General features: G+C 52.1%; 2 protein-coding genes across 3 annotated transcripts; one reads left to right on the top strand and one right to left on the bottom strand.

Moving 5' to 3' along the window:
* Positions 1 to 5: 5 nt before the first annotated feature.
* On the bottom strand, positions 6 to 4,650 carry ATRAID (all-trans retinoic acid induced differentiation factor). The gene is made up of 7 exons (XM_032653622.1): positions 4,211 to 4,650; positions 3,403 to 3,524; positions 1,525 to 1,596; positions 1,220 to 1,291; positions 997 to 1,118; positions 570 to 667; positions 6 to 344 (listed from the first exon to the last, which is right to left on the bottom strand). The coding sequence occupies exons 1-7, from the start codon at positions 4,307 to 4,309 to the stop codon at positions 240 to 242; spliced, it is 690 nt and encodes a 229-aa protein (XP_032509513.1). The 5' UTR covers positions 4,310 to 4,650; the 3' UTR covers positions 6 to 239.
* Positions 4,651 to 4,726: 76 nt separating this feature from the next.
* LOC116764602 (sodium-dependent multivitamin transporter) lies at positions 4,727 to 15,640 on the top strand. 2 transcript variants are annotated; one of them, XM_032653342.1, is made up of 17 exons: positions 4,727 to 4,763; positions 5,176 to 5,242; positions 8,947 to 9,491; positions 9,820 to 9,885; positions 10,213 to 10,264; positions 10,623 to 10,690; positions 11,021 to 11,175; positions 11,551 to 11,691; positions 11,879 to 12,008; positions 12,525 to 12,613; positions 13,027 to 13,139; positions 13,481 to 13,548; positions 13,958 to 14,044; positions 14,193 to 14,374; positions 14,590 to 14,693; positions 14,940 to 15,055; positions 15,451 to 15,640. In XM_032653342.1, exons 3-17 carry the CDS (start codon positions 9,099 to 9,101, stop codon positions 15,601 to 15,603), a joined length of 1,917 nt encoding a protein of 638 aa, XP_032509233.1. In that variant the 5' UTR covers positions 4,727 to 4,763; positions 5,176 to 5,242; positions 8,947 to 9,098; the 3' UTR covers positions 15,604 to 15,640. The 2 variants fall into 2 exon arrangements, with proteins under 2 accessions (XP_032509233.1, XP_032509231.1); XM_032653340.1 differs by lacking the exon at positions 4,727 to 4,763 and adding an exon at positions 4,869 to 5,002.
* Positions 15,641 to 16,421: the final 781 nt, after the last annotated feature.

The raw sequence follows: 16,421 nt of genomic DNA, 5'->3' as shown, positions 1-16,421 counted from the left end.
CGAAAAAGAAAAAAAAGAAAAACTGTTTATTATGGTCAACAGCACAAATGGGAACCGGTACTAGTCCACTCCTGGACTGGGTCTACAACACCCAGGGTTGTGCAAATTTCCATCCTCCTTCCGACGGTGGCCTCTGCCTTGGGAGGGAGGATCCGCTGACCAATGATGTCTAGGAAGCAAATCTCCCTGGCTGGACTATGATGGGGATGATCTTTAGTCAGTAGGAAGACCTATGTGGTTCATGAAGCCTTGGCTTTTCGACGTTGAGTCCCCCAAAGGAGGGTGGAGATGGATAATGTGGTGGATCCCAGAATACCAAAGAACATGAGCAGTGAGAAGGAGCCCTGTGAATAACAGACCAAAAAAACTTCACACAGGGTTACACCAAGGGCTTACAACCTAACACCCAGTTCTTTCCTAGCATACCTGTCCCCTCACCCAGGGCAATTCTCTTATAGTTTCCTTCTCTAGGTGATTTGCATCAGCTCCTGGTCTTACTGCTCTCCTTTCAGAGAGGTACTTACTCTATGCATTTCTCTTATCCCTAATTAGAAGACCTAATTCCTCACCTGGCGCATACACTTGTAGCCATGAAAGCCTTCAGCACAAACACACTGCAAGCGACCTGGACCATCAGGTGCACAAGATCCATTCTCAGGACACATTTCTGGGAGCCAGAGAAAAACAGAGAACATCACTGGATTTCATTAGGTATGTTTCCCAAATATCTCCTTCAACTTAGATTCTCTCAACTGTTTCTAGGTCAAAGGTAGAGAGGAAGGATTACAGATAATCAGAACATTGTCATCATCATCATCATCATCAAATTATTTTAAAAATATTAACAAAAGGTTAAGACCTTTTCTCTCCGAGGGGTTAAAGCTTCAGAAACCCAAACAAAAGACACTTAAGCAACTTTACTGTCTTTCTGATCTAAATCGGAGAATACAAGAGAGGAAGGGCAGTTTCTGGAGGGATGGAGGTGAGACAACATACCTGGGTCCCCAGTGCTGTTGCAAAGGTTCCTTTGCTCTTGGCAGGTTTGGTTGTTTATATAAGAAGTGACAGTATCCCAAGCATTAATACCTCCAGGACAGTTGACATCTTGTGGCAGTATCCTGAACACAACACAGGCAGTCATAATATGCAGCCTCAAGTTGCTGAGTTCACAGCACTGCCTCTCTTTGGTTCTCTCCCACACCCCACACCCCTTACTCACAGAGTCTGGAGCTGGGTAAAGCCACGGAAGGTGTTGGTCAAGTCACCCTGGAGGGAGTTTGCCTGCAGGTCTCTGCAAAGCACACACTGTTAGCACTGTGCTCTAGGAAAACACCTTACTTCCATTCACACATGAATGTGTGTGACTGGTAATCCAGTGTGTTTCTGGACTGGTAATCCAGTTCTCATTCCGAGTTGTCCAAATGTAGACAATATTTAAACATCCTTTTAGGAGTCCATCCTCAAAGACTTTCCCGTTAACCCTTTGCCATAATCACCTTTTGGGAAGGATAATTAATGACTTACATGATGATAGCAGTATGTGCCTGAGGAAAGTATGGACCAGGGTCCTTCAGAGAGCAGTTCTGGAGATCCAGCCTGAGGAAACAGGTAATCAGGAAAACTGTGTGTCTCTCCCCTTCATCCAAGGTAAGCTAATACAACCCCCTTATCAGCTAATATTAATTGAACACAGCTGTGTCAGGGCCACAACCTAGGTAAAACATCTGGTAGATGTTTTAATCCTGCATTGTCCAATTAAGTCACCACTAGCAACATGCAGCTACTTAATTTAAATTTAAAAATTTCAGTCTTTCATTTGCACTAGCCACATTTCAAGTGTTCAGTAACCACTAAGGTGGTTAGTGGCTACTGTATTGGAAGGTACTGATACAGAACATTTTCATTGTGGCAGAAAGTTCCACCGGACAGTACCGTCCTTATCAGTATATCTATGCAACTGTGCATATATTGAAAGAAATTTGTTTATTGTCAGGATTAGTGAAACTCACTCACATTGTAATATTATGATTCTCAGATCCACAAAAGGCCATCATATGGGAAAAAAATTCAAGTCACATAAATGAAAGTTTTTTCCAAGTGCATTTTCTACCACAGATTGGATGGATGTAAACTACTGGATATTAAGGTCCATGCCACACTATTTTTTCTTCAGTATCTATTGCTGTCTGTTCCTTTATTCTACAAATATTTACTGAGTGCCTACTAACTGCAAAATTTCGGAGAATTAAAAATAACATTCAGTATCTTAGCTTGCAAGTGGCTTACAATGTAGTAGGGGAACAAGACCATCACCAAAAATAAAAACAACATTAAATTAAAATATGAACAGTATATAAAATTAATTTGAGTGGTACAGACACTAAGGATTAGAGGAAGTAAAAAATAAAAAGATATTACTCTGGTTTTTAGTAGTAGGGAACATTCACAAAAGATGTTAGAATTAAAGGACAGATACGTTTTAATTTGGTGGAGGAAAGCAATTTTAGGTAAAGAGAGAGGTTTGAACAAAGAAAGAAAGGTGGAATGCTTTTGGAGGTAGGAGAGTCTGGCTGCTGCCAGACCCTCATGAAGGGTTTGGGTGGACAAATAAATGAAAGTAATGCTGAAAAGGTGGGTTGGGCCAGTCTATGGTAGTTTCTGGCTTGAACTTTATCCTAGGGCAACAGACAATTATAAGTCTAATTTTAAAGCCAGAGAGTAATAAGGGATAAAAATTGGTTTTCAGAAAGTTTAATATAAAGAAGTATTTAGGCAGATGAGGGAAAGAGAAGAATGGAAGCAAGACATGTGACATTTTGAGTCTGACGTGAGGGTGCTCTGAAAGAGGAAATGTTTAACAGGAACCTAGAGGTACCCACATGTATCTGGAGCTTGGAGAGAGGTCAAAGGAAACTAAAAGAGATGTAGTTTTGGGAGACACCTGCATAATGGTTGAAGCCATAAGAGGTTGATTCTCAAGAGTGTAAGAGGAAAACAATGCAGAGACTAATCTGCATAAGGGGACAAGAAGAGAAATTTGCCTCAAAGACAAACACGAATTAATGAGATGGGGAAGAAAACCATATTCCATAGTGTCCTTCAGGCCAAAGGAGTCATTTCATGCAGACACACAGTAAATAAGCCAAAGAGTTGACAATAAACAAAAGAAACAAGCTTAAAAATTGCTAAAAATTATGACTTTTATGCATTTCAACCAGGAAGAACCACAGGCTTGTTTACTTAGCCAAAAATGCTATAACAGATTAAAAAGTCTGAGACTCATGGTTTAGATGCCTCCAAAACAGGCACGAATATTTATCTCAAAAGCCAATCAGGCAAGCCTTGAAGAATTTGGTTTGGGAACTCTTTTCCAGCATCCAGGGATGTCTTCTCCTCCCTCACCCCAGGATGGTGCCCTTCCTATTCAGGCAGCAGCGGGCGTGCAGCATTAGGTCTGATGTCTGCTTACAATAAAGAGCCACTTCTGACAAATTTTGCACACTTCCTGGACACTGGATGCATATCTGCAGAAGAAAGAAAACTATTAGGACTCCAGAAAGAAAAGCCAAGAAAAAAACAAGGATCAAAAGTTAACTGCCAGTACACCCTCCAGAATTCCTCTAACACAGGGCGTGGACGTGTCCTACCTCTTTACGTCAGGTTTACTAGAAGACGCATTTCTTCCCCTTGGAACCAGGCGCCAAAACAGCGCACCAGAGAATTTCTGTACCAGATCTTGTCCAGGGAAGGACCTCATCTTTGAGAATTACTATTCGGACATATATATTATGCCCTCTCTAATGACTTCTCAATCTGCCAGCCCCGATTTGGCGGGTGTAAAAGGACTGCAGATATACACAAAGAACTCATCAAGCATTACAGAAAGTACAGTCCTGCCAACGCACGATATACGGCATTCGTACGCTGTTAAGCTTGCACAATGGCCAGAGGTCTCATTTGTAGAAAGAACGACTTAAAGTTATTCAACGATTTTAAGGTGCAAGGATGTCAAATTTAGAAGGTCTCTGGACGTCGGCAAGGAGAAGGCGCTGGGAGACAGCGGCCTGAGTACTCGGAGTGGGAGCTGGCTGGGCTACGTCTAGGGAGGCCCCAGGGACGAAATCGAGGCTGCGCGGAAGCAGAGGAGTGGGGAGAGCCGAGGGCCGGCAAGCAACTCTGTTTCAACCCAACCTTTAATTTGCTTCAGTACCTCGGGTAGCGCCAAAGCCCTTTCCACGCTCAGAACGAGGAGTAGGGCTGCAGCCCAGGGCACCACGCTCAAAGGACTGTCGGGCCCGCGAAGGGCCATTTTCCGCTCCCTCTGTCCTTCTTGGCTGATCGCGAGACTTGCGCGTGTGGCCCCGCCTCCCACCGTGTCACGCCCTCGCCGGGGCGTGGCCTAGTCTGCCAGGCTAGGCCACTGGGCCCGTCGGGCCGGGGAGGGCGAGGGGACACTGCTAGTCGCGGAGGTCAGCGCTCTTCTCTATGTGCCCCAGTCCTCGTTCGGGGGGACTGACCACCCCCTTCTCCTTTTCCCCCTTAAGCGAAGGCCTCCCCGTCACTGCTCCCTCAGCCCCGTGTTCCTTGCGCTTGGAGCCGGAGTCGCGTATCCGCAGCGGCTGAGGGTTAATCCATTTGCCCTCAGTAAACATGGCGGCGCGGCGACGTGGCCGGGCAGGGGGCGGGACCCCGCTGTCACCCGGTTTGGCGCTGCGGGGCCGGCTCTCAGGCGGCTGCCGGACCCACGTGTGGAGATCCGGCAGGTGGGCCGGACTGGGGCGGGCCGACAGGGGGTGGGCCGGAACACAGAGGCTCGGGAGAGTGGCGTCAGGGTGGGAAGGGACGAGGAGGGGAGGGGAGGGGAGGAGCGGAGAGGTGAGGGGCGGAATGGGCCGGCCCCTAGAGTGGGGGCCCGGGAAGATCGGAGGTGCCGGCGACGAGGTGGTAGTAGTCCTGCCGCCTCGCGTGTGGAGGGAAGGAGAGAAGCCAGGAAATAAAGAGGGTAAGGGTGATGGAGGAGCGAAGGGCGAGGGGCAAACCCTGTCGGGAAGGGACGAGCCGGAGCACCCTATCTCCTTCAGCTCAGTCCTGAAACCACGCGGCGTCCTGTGTTCTGGCGAGGAGGTAGGGGCGGGATAGATGCTTTCCTAACTCCTCATTTCTTTGCCTTCCCAGAAAAAGGGAGCGATGCAGATTTCGGGAAGAACCACGGGACCGTCTTAGCCTTGGCTGGGCCACGGAGGTAAGGGAAAGACGAGCGCTGTCCCGTGGTGGCCCGGCGCCCCGACCGAAGGGCGCCAAGCGAGCCCCGTGCCGGGAGGGACTGAGTGTTGGCTTTGGTTAGGGTTAGCAGAAGCTCATCAAAGCTAACCAAAGCTCGTCTTCAGTAGCCTGGCTTCCCTTCCACCTACCCCCCAGGTGTCTGGAATCTCCTGAAAGGATTTACCTTCAGAGGGCTGGCACATTTTCTAAGGCATTAGTAGTTACTAGCATTTTAATGGGGGCCCCTAAAGCCTTTCAGAGCTTGAGGAATTCCAGGCACAAAGACAGTTTTTTTTTCTTTAGTAATTTACTTGGGAGCTATGCAATTTTTAAAAAATTAATTTATTTTATTTACTTTTGACTGCATTGGGTCTTTGTTGCTGCGCGCGGGCTTTCTCTAGTTGCGGAGAGCAGGGGCCGCTCAGTGCAGTGGCTTCTCTTATTGCGGAGCACGGGCTCTAGGCACACGGGCTTCAGTAGTTGTGGCGCGTGGGCTCGGTAGTTGTGGCTCGTGGGCTCTAGAGCACAGGCTCAGTAGTTGTGGTGCACGGGCTTCGTGGCTCCGTGGCATGTGAGATCTTGTTGGCCTAGGGCTCGAACCCGCATCCCCTGCATTGGCAGGCGGATTCTTAACCACTGCGCCGCCAGGGAAGTCCATAAAGGTGGATTTTGAAGGCATCTTTTTGGGAAGGTTTATCCTTCAGTGGCACCTTTGCCTTTTGCAGGAGTCAAAGCAATTCACTTTGTGACCAAAGTGAGAGTGGAGTTAGGGTGGTGAAGGATGATTCTCTTTCTTGTCTGTGTGTACCTTGGACTTTTTAAAAGAGTCCCACAGCCCGCTGTTTGTGCCCTGTGTGTTAGAGTTTTAGTGAAACAAGTTATCTCTTACTTTTGGCTCCCCTCTTATGCAAATCCATGGGATTTAGATCAGTGTACAGTTTGTTGCTGTGTTGCTGTTGTGGTTGTTTGGCCACGCCACATGGCACGTGGGATCTTAGTTCCCCTACCTGGGATCCAACCCATGCCCCCTGCAGTGGAAGCACAGAGTCCTACCACTGGACCACCAGGGAAGTCCCCACTGTAGCAGTTTTAGAAGGCCACCATCCTGTTCTTAGAATCATGTCTAATGAAGCCTTTGTTACTGGGTCAGGTTTTTCCTGTCTTGCCTGGCTCTCTCTTCAGCCATCCAAGAGAGTTCTCTGCATCTCATGCAAATAGAATCCACAGGAACCCTGCCAGTTTACCCCAGCAGTAGAGGGTCTCCATTTCTGTACATCTGTTTTCCTGTCTATACTTGGACCTTTTTTCCTTTCTCCAACTACCTGCCTAGCCGTATCATTAGCGCTTTACCTCTACACAGTGTTATGTGCACACAGCAGTCATCTTTTCTCCTCTTAGTCTCTGGTAGTTCCCGTCACCTCTTTCACAGTAATAAAAACTTGCCAAAGAGGACTGAGAAAACTCAAGGTGTTGCAATGCACAAAGGCCCAGGGCCTCTTTAGGTTAAACCCGAGTGGCCTGTAGGGAACATTGTTCTGGGGACTAACATTTGTGACTCAGTAGAACATGTGATTCAAGAGTTGCCAACTCTGATTTCCTCTCCGTTGGCTCCAGGAGGTTCAGAGTTCAGGACTGGTTTGCATGAGGTCATATCTTGCCAGCCAGGCAACATCTGTCCAAGAACACAGTGTAGGAGAGCCGAAGACAGCTAGGCTGATCTTTCTCCTAGTGGACAAGGACAAAAGACATAGTTTATATTCATCTCTCTCTAGATTAGTTGAAATTTAATCTTTGCTTCAGGAGTGACTGACAGCAATTAACACTCTGCTCCAGCCCTGGTTCTGGGAGCAGTGAAGGAGGGGGGCTCCTGGTGAATTACCTGTCATACCTACTGACAGCATTGTTTTTTCTCTCTTGTTTTATATCATGCTGTATAACCCTAGGGAACTAGAGAGTGTCATATAAAGTACATAACCTGAGACATGGTATTTTGAAAGTGATAGGTATGGTTACTTATTTATTATTGTTAACGTTTATAAAGTACATAACACACCGCTGGATTATATAACAGGTGTTCAAAAAATGTTAACTAACATCGTATTAGGTTATCTAAATTCGTGGGCCTCAGGGTGTTTGTTGGTAAATGAGGGGGTTGCAGTAGTGATCTCTTAAGATTCCTTTAAGTTTTGACATACTGTGATTTGGTCCTTGTTCTGAGGATAATGTAGGTATATTCTTTGAGGATTAGTATTTCTTGTGCAGGAGTTAGAAAAGCAACTTTCCCATCTCTCAGCCACTCTTTTCTAGCTCCCCCTTGCACACAGTGCCAAGTGTGACTTACAGTGAAAGCCTAATCCCTCTAAGAATGCTATTGAATGTGAGCTCCCTGCTCCCCATTCTGGAGCCTCTAGGGCCGAGCTGAAGTTTGGGGGCTGTAGGGTGATAGGGCCATTTGGTCCACAGCGATTGGTTCCCTGAAGGGTCCAGAACAAATAGCTGCTGAGCTTCCCTCTACTCCCAGTTCCTCACCTCACCTCAGCCACTTATAGACCAGATCCTCAGCCTCTGCCCAGCTGCAGACACACAGCTTCTCCAGGCAGCTTTGATTCAGAGCAGGGATTGCTTCTTGAGGTGGGTGTCTGCGCCCGAGGGAAGGACCACGTTCCCTGCCTCTTTCTCTTGCCCGCAGCTCCCTGGCTGCTTTGCTTGTTTCCAAAGTGCCCCTGTAATTGTAACTCTGAACCCCTGGCTCCAGCATGTTGCTGTCTCACTTTTTTTGTTGTTGTTTTTTTTTTGTTTTGCTGTACGTGGGCCTCTCACTGCCACCGCCCCTCCTGCTGCGGAGCACAGGCTCCGGACGCTGCAGGCCCAGCGGCCATGGCTCACGGGCCCAGTCGCTCCACGGCACATGGGATCCTCCCGGGCCGGGGCACGAACCCGTGTCCCCTGCATCGGCAGGTGGACTCTCAACCACTGCACCACCAGGGAAGCCCCCGTCCCACTTTTGAATGGCACCACTCTTCCTGGATCTCCTACTGACTGTGGTGTCATAGGTGGAGGAGCTGAGAGGTGGGTGGCCGGCCTTATTTAGTAGTGTTGGGAGAACAGAGTGGTTGGCCTGGGGTTGCCTGAAATGGAATTTGGCGCTGCCGTGGAGGTGGCCTCCCTGGTGATCAGGGTTGAGAAGGGCTGCTGTTCGGACGGTGACACTGAGGGTCACGGGGGTGCAGGTACTGAGGCTGGGAGAGTGGAGGAGGCCATGCTGTCATTCGTCTCTGTTTCTTCCTCCCGGCTGGCTTGTGGCGCCAGGCTGGGCTCTGCTGGCTTAGTACATTGTAATGACTGGGTCTGTGCCTGCAGGGGGGGGCAGGGAATTCTGAGAAGAACCATGGGCTAGAGTTGATTTTTCTTTCACTGCTAGGGTGGAGACCTAAGAAGGTTCTTAAGTTTCACAGCTGTGCACACCCAAAAAGGACTTGGCCAAGTAGTTGTCTCCTGGCCATCTCAGTCTGCTGCTTCCTCCCTCCCCTCTCTGCCCTACCAAACCCATATCAGTATCTCCACACCTTCAAGGGCTGCCACGGAGCTGGCTGGCCCAAATCTGATGGGTGTGGGATGCACAGGCCCAAGGGTGGGTGGCCATGAAGGCAGGGTAGGCCTGACTAAGAGCCGCTTTCTTTGCAGCTCACCCGGACAATGTCACTTGGTGGTGGTGGAGGACGGTGAGACGGTGGCTGGGAGTCAGATTGTAGCCACTTGCCTGCCACTGCCCAGCCAAGGGGCAGCCCAGAGCCCAGGAGCAGCAAGTAGCTGCAGGTCACAGACACAGAGAGGGTATGAGTGTGGCGGTGAGCACCTCCGCTCCCCTCCCCCTAGCCTCAGACACCAACATGGTCACATCCACCTTCTCCCTGGTGGACTATGTGGTCTTTGTCCTGCTGCTGGTCCTCTCCCTTGCCATTGGGCTCTACCATGCCTATCGTGGCTGGGGGCGACATACCATCGGCCAGCTGCTGTTGGCGGACCGCAAAATGGGCTGCTTTCCTGTGGCGCTGTCCTTGCTGGCCACCTTCCAGTCAGCCGTGGCCATCCTGGGCGTGCCGTCCGAGATCTACCGATTTGGAACCCAGTATTGGTTCCTGGGCTGCTCCTATTTCCTGGGGCTGCTGATCCCAGCACATGTCTTCATCCCAATCTTCTACCGCCTGCATCTCACCAGTGCCTACGAGGTAGGTAGGGAGGAGCACATAGGACCCCCAGGGTCAGGGGTGGAGAGGAGGAACAGGGCACCTAGGGATCTGGGCCCCTGGATCTCCTTTGCCTGATGAGAGTGACAGGGAATACACTGTGTGTTTATAAGTTCTCTCTGGTTGAAGTTGGGCGGGGTGGGAGTTGGGGGAGAAGAAGGGTGCTGTGCTGAGTGGGGCCCAGAGTGGATACGAGTTGGGTATTTCCTCTGCTCCTAGGTTTCTTGAGGGAAGTTGTGTGTGAATTGTTGGGGGTGGAGTGGAGAGAAATACCTTTTTATAAAAAAAAAAAAAATCTACTCCTACCTAGTACCTGGAGCTCCGGTTCAATAAAGCTGTGCGGGTTTGTGGGACCGTGACCTTCATCTTCCAGATGGTAAGTGGAATGAGGATAGAAACTGAGCCTGATGCATGGTAGGGGGAACTGGACTTAGGCTTGCTGAGGCAGCTGGAGCCTTCCTTGCTCTCAGACTAGCAAGATTGAAATTCCTGCTAGCCCCCAGAGGCATCCTGCTTCCCATTCCTTCCAGTTCCGGCACAGATACTATGGTGGCAGCAAGCCAAACTTTGGAAGAAGGGAGAGGGGGCTGAGCCTAGGTGAAGGGAGGCCATTGGGATATTGGAGCTGAGGTCCATCTTTCCTCCTCTCTCTGCCCACCCTCATCTCCTCTTCCCCTCACATTCTCTTTTCCATACCCGACAGGTAATCTACATGGGGGTTGTCCTCTATGCACCATCATTGGCCCTCAATGCAGGTGAGGAGTCACAGCCCCTGACTCCCAGCCACAGCAGGCTGGGAAGAACCTTTGGGAGGGGCAGGTAGAGGAGAGTGTGCAGAAAAGAATCCAGCCTTGCCCAGGGTATTATTTCACTGCCTGGGCCCGTGGCTGGCCTCTACTAGAGGTGGAAAGCTAATCAAACATTACCAGGCCCCATCTGATTGGTTAATCAACACCTTTTGGTGGAGCTTTGCAAACTTTTTTTTTCCGTTGTGGTAAATGATTTATAGCATCCTTAATGACTAAATGCTTCATATCTTACCAAGGCTTCTCTGGCTTCTCTGCTGGGAAACCCTCCTCGGGAGACAGGAATGTGACTTTTATCTGTTTACAGTGACTGGCTTTGATCTCTGGCTGTCAGTGCTGACCCTAGGCATTGTCTGTACCGTCTACACTGCTCTGGTAAGCGCAGTTAGTCTTAGGGGAGGGAGAAGAGGTGGAATTGGGAGGGAGATGGGAGGAAAGGGAAAAGATGGGATAAGATCAATAGGTGGGTGGTAGATGAGATAAGAATATAGGTGAGGAGAGGGCATGACCTTCCAGGGTGCTGTGAAATGGGATGTAGGAAATGGGATGGGCTTATGGTGGGGGTGGGGGATGAAGGTGGGGGTGGGCTGGGAGTGACGTCAGCAGAATCTCAGCAGCTATACACCGCTGGTGGCTGTCTGGTGCCCTCGCTGGTGGTATGGCTTCGTAGACATCTGTGGCAGGTGTGCTGTCTTTTCCCTGCAGGGTGGACTGAAGGCAGTCATCTGGACAGATGTGTTCCAGACCCTGGTGATGTTCCTAGGGCAGCTGGTGGTTATCATTGTGGGGTCGGCCAAGGTGGGCGGTTTGGGGCACGTGTGGGATGTGGCTTCCCAGCATGGCCTTATCTCTGGAATCGAGTAAGTACACCCCTTCCCCGGCTGGGGTTTGTAGTGCCTGACAGCTGAGCCCATCTAGAGCCTGCGCTTAGGGCTGTAGTAAGCAGAGGGCAAGCTGTGGAAGTTGAAGTGCAGCACTGAGGCCAGTGGGAGGCTGGCACTGTGGAGATGGGTGAGCACAGCGTTCTGGCCGGTGGTTGAGTGTCAGGATGTTTTTAGCACCTGGGATGAGGCTATGGTTGGAGGGATGGAGCCACCCCCTCCCCAGCCAACCTGCTGCCCTGTCTTGAGTCCAGCTTCGCCCTGGCAGCCATCTCTCTGCCCTGCCCCCTGTGGTAGGAGGGCGGGGGAGGCTGAGTCTCTGGGGCAACAGTGACATGTTGGTGTCTCTGGCAGGCTGGATCCGGACCCTTTCGTGCGGCACACTTTCTGGACGCTGGCCTTCGGGGGTGTCTTCATGATGCTCTCCTTGTATGGAGTGAACCAGGCTCAGGTGCAGCGCTACCTCAGTTCCCGCACGGAGAAGGCTGCGGTGCTGTGAGTGCAGGGCCGGGAAGACCGGGGAGCACAGGCTGGGGGAAGCGTGGGCCCCGGCTCCGCTGAGGCAGTTGGGATGGGACAGGATGCCGGAGCGCTCGCGCACCCATTGGGCAGGACGTGGAGTTGCTTTCTGGGGCTTGGGGACGTGCCTGCTAGCACCATCTCCCTGCTTGGCACTTTGCAGCTCCTGCTACGCCGTCTTCCCTTGCCAGCAGGTGGTCCTCTGCATGGGCTGCCTCATTGGCCTGGTCATGTTCGCCTACTACCGGGAGTATCCCATGAGCACCCAGCAGACTCAAGCAGCCCCTGACCAGGTGAGAAGGCCTCCCTGACCCCCCTCCTGGACACCCCCCAAGGGGAGTGTCTGGGTGGCTGCAGGAGGGACTCCCACCCTGGGTAGGAAATGGATGGAAAGTCCTTCTTGTTCTGGAAATCTACAATCCAGCATGTGAGGATCCCAGCCCCCAGCTAATCACAGTGCCCACCCTACTGAGGCGGGGACCTACCTTCACTGACACACCGCTCTGCACCACCTGCTCTGTGGGGAGCCTCCCGACAGCCTCATTTTACAGAGGAGAAAAGGATGCACAGCGGGGCGGCCAGCATGCTCAAGCCACACCCCTCGCTGGGGCAGAGCTGGGCTGTGGGCTGCGTCCTTCTCTCTCCAGAGCCTGCTTTCTCTCCACTTACTGTGGGCTTGCCCTCAGTGCCTGGCCCCCTTCCTAAAGCACGCAGTCTCCAGACGCTGCCTGACATATGCAGGGGAAGGGTGGCGTGCCCTGGGGATGGGCTTCTCTGAGGAGAGCTGTGCACTTCTGCTCCGCCTGCAGTTCGTCCTGTACTTTGTGATGGATCTCCTGAGAGGCCTGCCAGGCCTGCCTGGGCTCTTCGTTGCCTGCCTCTTCAGTGGCTCCCTAAGGTACACTCTTTGACCTTTTCCATCAGGCTTGACACAGCTGACCCCTCCTTGGTACAAAGTGATGGGTGGAGCGGGGGTCGCTCTGAGTCTCTCATTGTGTTCGTTCATGTGTGAATGACAAGGGGCAGCTCATCTGTGTGGGACAGAGTGTATCCTCTCCTGGGATACACTCCCCTTTTTGGTGAAGGATTCTTTTATGATACCAGGAATTGATCTGCTTGAACCAAACCTGTACCCCACTCAGAGAAGGCCAGGTGTCCCTGCCTCCCAGGCCTCTTCCTCTTCTGCCAACTGTCAGGATGGTGTTTGGGCTGCACACGTCCTTTCCTGCCTTCAGGGTGCTAGTCCCTCGGTGGGGTCCCTTGTTTTGCGTTTCTCAGCTTCTGGACTTGTCTTTCTCTTTCTTCTTTCAGCACCATATCCTCTGCTTTTAATTCACTGGCAACTGTTACAATGGAAGACTTGATTCGACCCTGGTTCCCTCATTTCTCTGAAGTCCGGGCCACCATGCTTTCCAGAATCATCGGTGGGATTATGCTTCCTCATCTCTTCAGCATTGTTCTTTCTAAGACACACCCTAAGAACTGTTGTCCATCTGCTTTGAAGCACCAGTTTTAGCCTGGGCTCAGCACTTGCCCAATGAAGCACCAACCTTGTTTACATGTCAGGGAATTTCCTGGGGAGGTCTCTGAGTCACGTAAGAGTGAGGATGGGGTGGGAGGACCTGGAGGTGGGCCCTGAGGTAATGTGCCCTGTTTCCAGGGACACAGAGGTAGTAGTTTGGCTGGGCAAGGAGCTTTGCTCTGCTTTTCCCGCTTTTATTGTGTTAACTCACGTCTGCTTGTTTCCTCCTTTCTTTTTCCCCAGCCTTTGGCTATGGGCTGCTTTGTCTGGGAATGGCCTATATTTCCTCCCAGATGGGACCTGTGCTGCAGGTAATGACTATGGAGGGAAGAAAGCAATTTTTAAGGGAGAAAAGGAGCTGATTGAAACCAGAAATTGAAGAAGACAGCTATTGTGAAAGGAATGACATAGGGGCAGGTGTCAGAGATTCCCCTTTGATGAGCTCCCTTTAGCTGTGAACAGATTCCCAAGTAGCCAAAAGCCCCAGGGTCATTGTTGGCTGAGAGATATCTAAGGATCGGCCTCAGGAGAACCCCGAGCACATTCCCTTAACCATTTCTGCCCTCTGGAATTCTGCGTTCTAATGATTCCAGGTAGAACAGACGGACAGATCTGACAGGTGGGGCTCTGAGGCAGTGGTGGTAGCGGTGCCACGCTGGTGAGACTGGGGATCTCTGAGCCTGAGTGTTCTTTTCTTTCTCTCAACCCTGTCCTCCGCAGGCAGCAATCAGCATCTTCGGTATGGTTGGGGGTCCGCTGCTCGGACTCTTCTGCCTTGGGATGTTCTTTCCTTGTGCCAATCCTCCTGTGAGTGACCCATCTGGCTCCACGGTCATGTGCGGGGGTGGACCTGGGGAACGACTTGGCAGGGCTCTCGCCGTGACTGCTGGGAACTTACGTGAAGGTTTGGTGGGGCTGGCATTGAGACAAGAGAGTGTGCCGTGTCTCTGGGCAGGGTGCCATCGTGGGCCTGTTGGCTGGACTGATCATGGCCTTCTGGATCGGCATTGGGAGCATAGTGACCGGCATGGGCTCTGGCAGAGCACCCACTCCCTCTAATGGGTCCAGCTTTTCCCTGCCCAGCAATCTGACTGCTGTCACCATGGCCACACTGATGCCCTCGACTACTATCTCCAAGTGAGTCAGAGCTCACTCTCTTTCTCCTTGCGGAGAACAGCTCATTTCTGAGGGGTTTTCCAGGGGCCTTGCTAAGGGATGGCCACGAGAGGACTTGGGCCAGCTGTCGGGTGTTGGGTCCCAGGATTCTAGGACCGTGTAGGAGGGTGGAGCCAGGTGCCTGCGGAATGCCTGTCACTGAATTGCTAATTGTCCTCACTCTCTGTTCTCCCCAGACCTACAGGGCTACAGCGGCTCTATTCCCTGTCGTATTTATGGTACAGCGCTCACAACTCCACCACGGTCATTGTGGTGGGCCTGGCTGTCAGTCTGCTCAGTGGTGAGGGGCTGTGGCATGGGGGCACAGGGAAACAAGGACCAGCTGAGGGAGGGCGCTCAGGGGTCTGGAGTCTGGAGCTCAGGGAATCTTGGGCTCCTGGGTGCCTGGAACAGTCACGCTTCTTGGTGGAGCTCGAGGAGGTGGGCGGGGACTGGGGGTTTAGAGTCCCGAGAACAGGGGGCAAGCAGGGGGCCGCGGGTGTGCCCTGGTTACACAGTAGGAGCCTCAGGAGCGCTTTGTCTTCAGGCGGAATGCGGGGCCGGACCCTGAACCCTCGGACCATTTACCCAGTGTTGCCGAAACTCGTTGCCCTCCTGCCCACGTCCTGTCAGAAGCGACTTCACTGCGAAACCCACAGCCAGGTAGCACGTCTGTTGTCAGATCGCCCCTCCCTTCCCTCTCAGGCTACTGCCGGGCCTCCTGGGTTCCTGTGTCTCCCTTTTCTTTCTCCTCCCAGCCCCGCTTTCTCTGATGATCGGCCTGGGCTGGACTGTCCCGCAGCAGCTGCCTGGCTCCTTCCCACAGGGGAGCGGGGGCTTGGTGGGCAGAAGGGTCTCGGCCCCAAGAGGCCGCAGCTGCTGGCCTTTCGTCTCCGTCCTCCCAGCCCCGTACTCATCCCCGGGCCTGCTCCTCGTCGGCCTCCTTTCTAGCCAGGATCAAAGCAGGGTCACCTTTCCTGTGAGAGAAAGGGGAGGTTCCTTCACCTTCCTTTGCCTCACGTTCACCCCACCCACTCCCTTTGCTCTGTGTTCCCCAGGATCTCTCTGTGGACACGGCTGTGTTTCCGGAGAAGGTGAGCAATGGAATGCTAAGGGGCAGCAGAGACAAGGAGGCCGTGGATGTGCCTGAGGAAGGCCCAGCCCACCAGGGTATCAGCCCCACCTTCATCGTTCAGGAGACCTCACTGTGATCTGGACTCGGGACCCAGCCCCAGAGACCACCCTGTGGCACAGGAATGAGTTCCTTGGTGATCCTCAGGGGTGGTCAAGGACTGGATGACCTCGCCCACACCAAAGGGCCTTGTTCTTGGGAGTTTGTGCTGCAGTAGAAGCTGTCATGTCACGGGAGGTGTGAGAGTAGGACAGGGTTTTTCCTTGTTCCTTGCCAGTCTGTTCTCTAGAGAACCAGGCTTGCAGAGGGTAGGATTTTGCCAGAGAAAGGGATAGAGGTGAATCCTTTGGCAAAAGGATAATGGCTTCTGATTCCGCATCATCAGGCTCCTTGGAAGTGAATAGAAACAGCAGTGCTGGACCCACTTTGTCAAGATTGACCATCTCCCCGTAAAACTCGGCTGCGTTGGCCAGCTGTTGCTTCCCTCGCAGTCCCCTTGGAGCACACGTTCTGTCAGCCACAGAGAGCCCCTGTGGCACTACTTTCAGGTTGTCTGTGATACCCAGGCCCCTCATTATCTGTCTACCTCCATTCTTTTTTTTTTTTTTTTTTTTTTTTTGCTGTATGTGGGCCTCTCACTGTTGTGGCCTTTCCCGTTGCGGAGCACAGGCTCAGCGGCCATGGCTCACGGGCCCAGCCACTCCGCGGCATGTGGGATCTTCCCAGACCGGGGCACGAACCCGCATCCCCTGCATCGGCAGGCGGACTCTCAATCACTGCGCCACCGGGGAAGCCCCTACCTCCATTCTTGAGAGGGAGGTTTTGGTGTCCCTGAGAGGTGTCTCGGAGCGTACAGGTATATTCATCTCCCTCGTGTAGAGTAGGGAAGCTTTCCCT

This window comes from Phocoena sinus, chromosome 13 (genome assembly GCF_008692025.1).
Source record: "Phocoena sinus isolate mPhoSin1 chromosome 13, mPhoSin1.pri, whole genome shotgun sequence".
Taxonomy (NCBI): domain Eukaryota; kingdom Metazoa; phylum Chordata; class Mammalia; order Artiodactyla; family Phocoenidae; genus Phocoena; species Phocoena sinus.
Note: the sequence above shows the minus strand (reverse complement) of the source record. Positions and strands in the feature narration are given on the sequence as shown.

What these genes read in the sequence shown, in the direction of transcription:
- ATRAID (XM_032653622.1), bottom strand. Translation starts at nt 4,309, where the DNA reads ATGGCCCTTCGCGGGCCCGACAGTCCTTTGAGCGTGGTGCCCTGGGCT. An exon ending in GGGCTTTGGCGCTACCCGAG is followed by an intron (nt 3,525 to 4,210) that starts GTACTGAAGCAA and finishes TTTCTTCTGCAG; the next exon opens with ATATGCATCCAGTGTCCAGG. An exon ending in CAACAGCACTGGGGACCCAG is followed by an intron (nt 668 to 996) that starts GTATGTTGTCTC and finishes TCTGGCTCCCAG; the next exon opens with AAATGTGTCCTGAGAATGGA.
- LOC116764602 (XM_032653342.1), top strand. Translation starts at nt 9,099, where the DNA reads ATGAGTGTGGCGGTGAGCACCTCCGCTCCCCTCCCCCTAGCCTCAGAC. An exon ending in GGCCTTATCTCTGGAATCGA is followed by an intron (nt 11,176 to 11,550) that starts GTAAGTACACCC and finishes TGTCTCTGGCAG; the next exon opens with GCTGGATCCGGACCCTTTCG. An exon ending in AGATGGGACCTGTGCTGCAG is followed by an intron (nt 13,549 to 13,957) that starts GTAATGACTATG and finishes TGTCCTCCGCAG; the next exon opens with GCAGCAATCAGCATCTTCGG.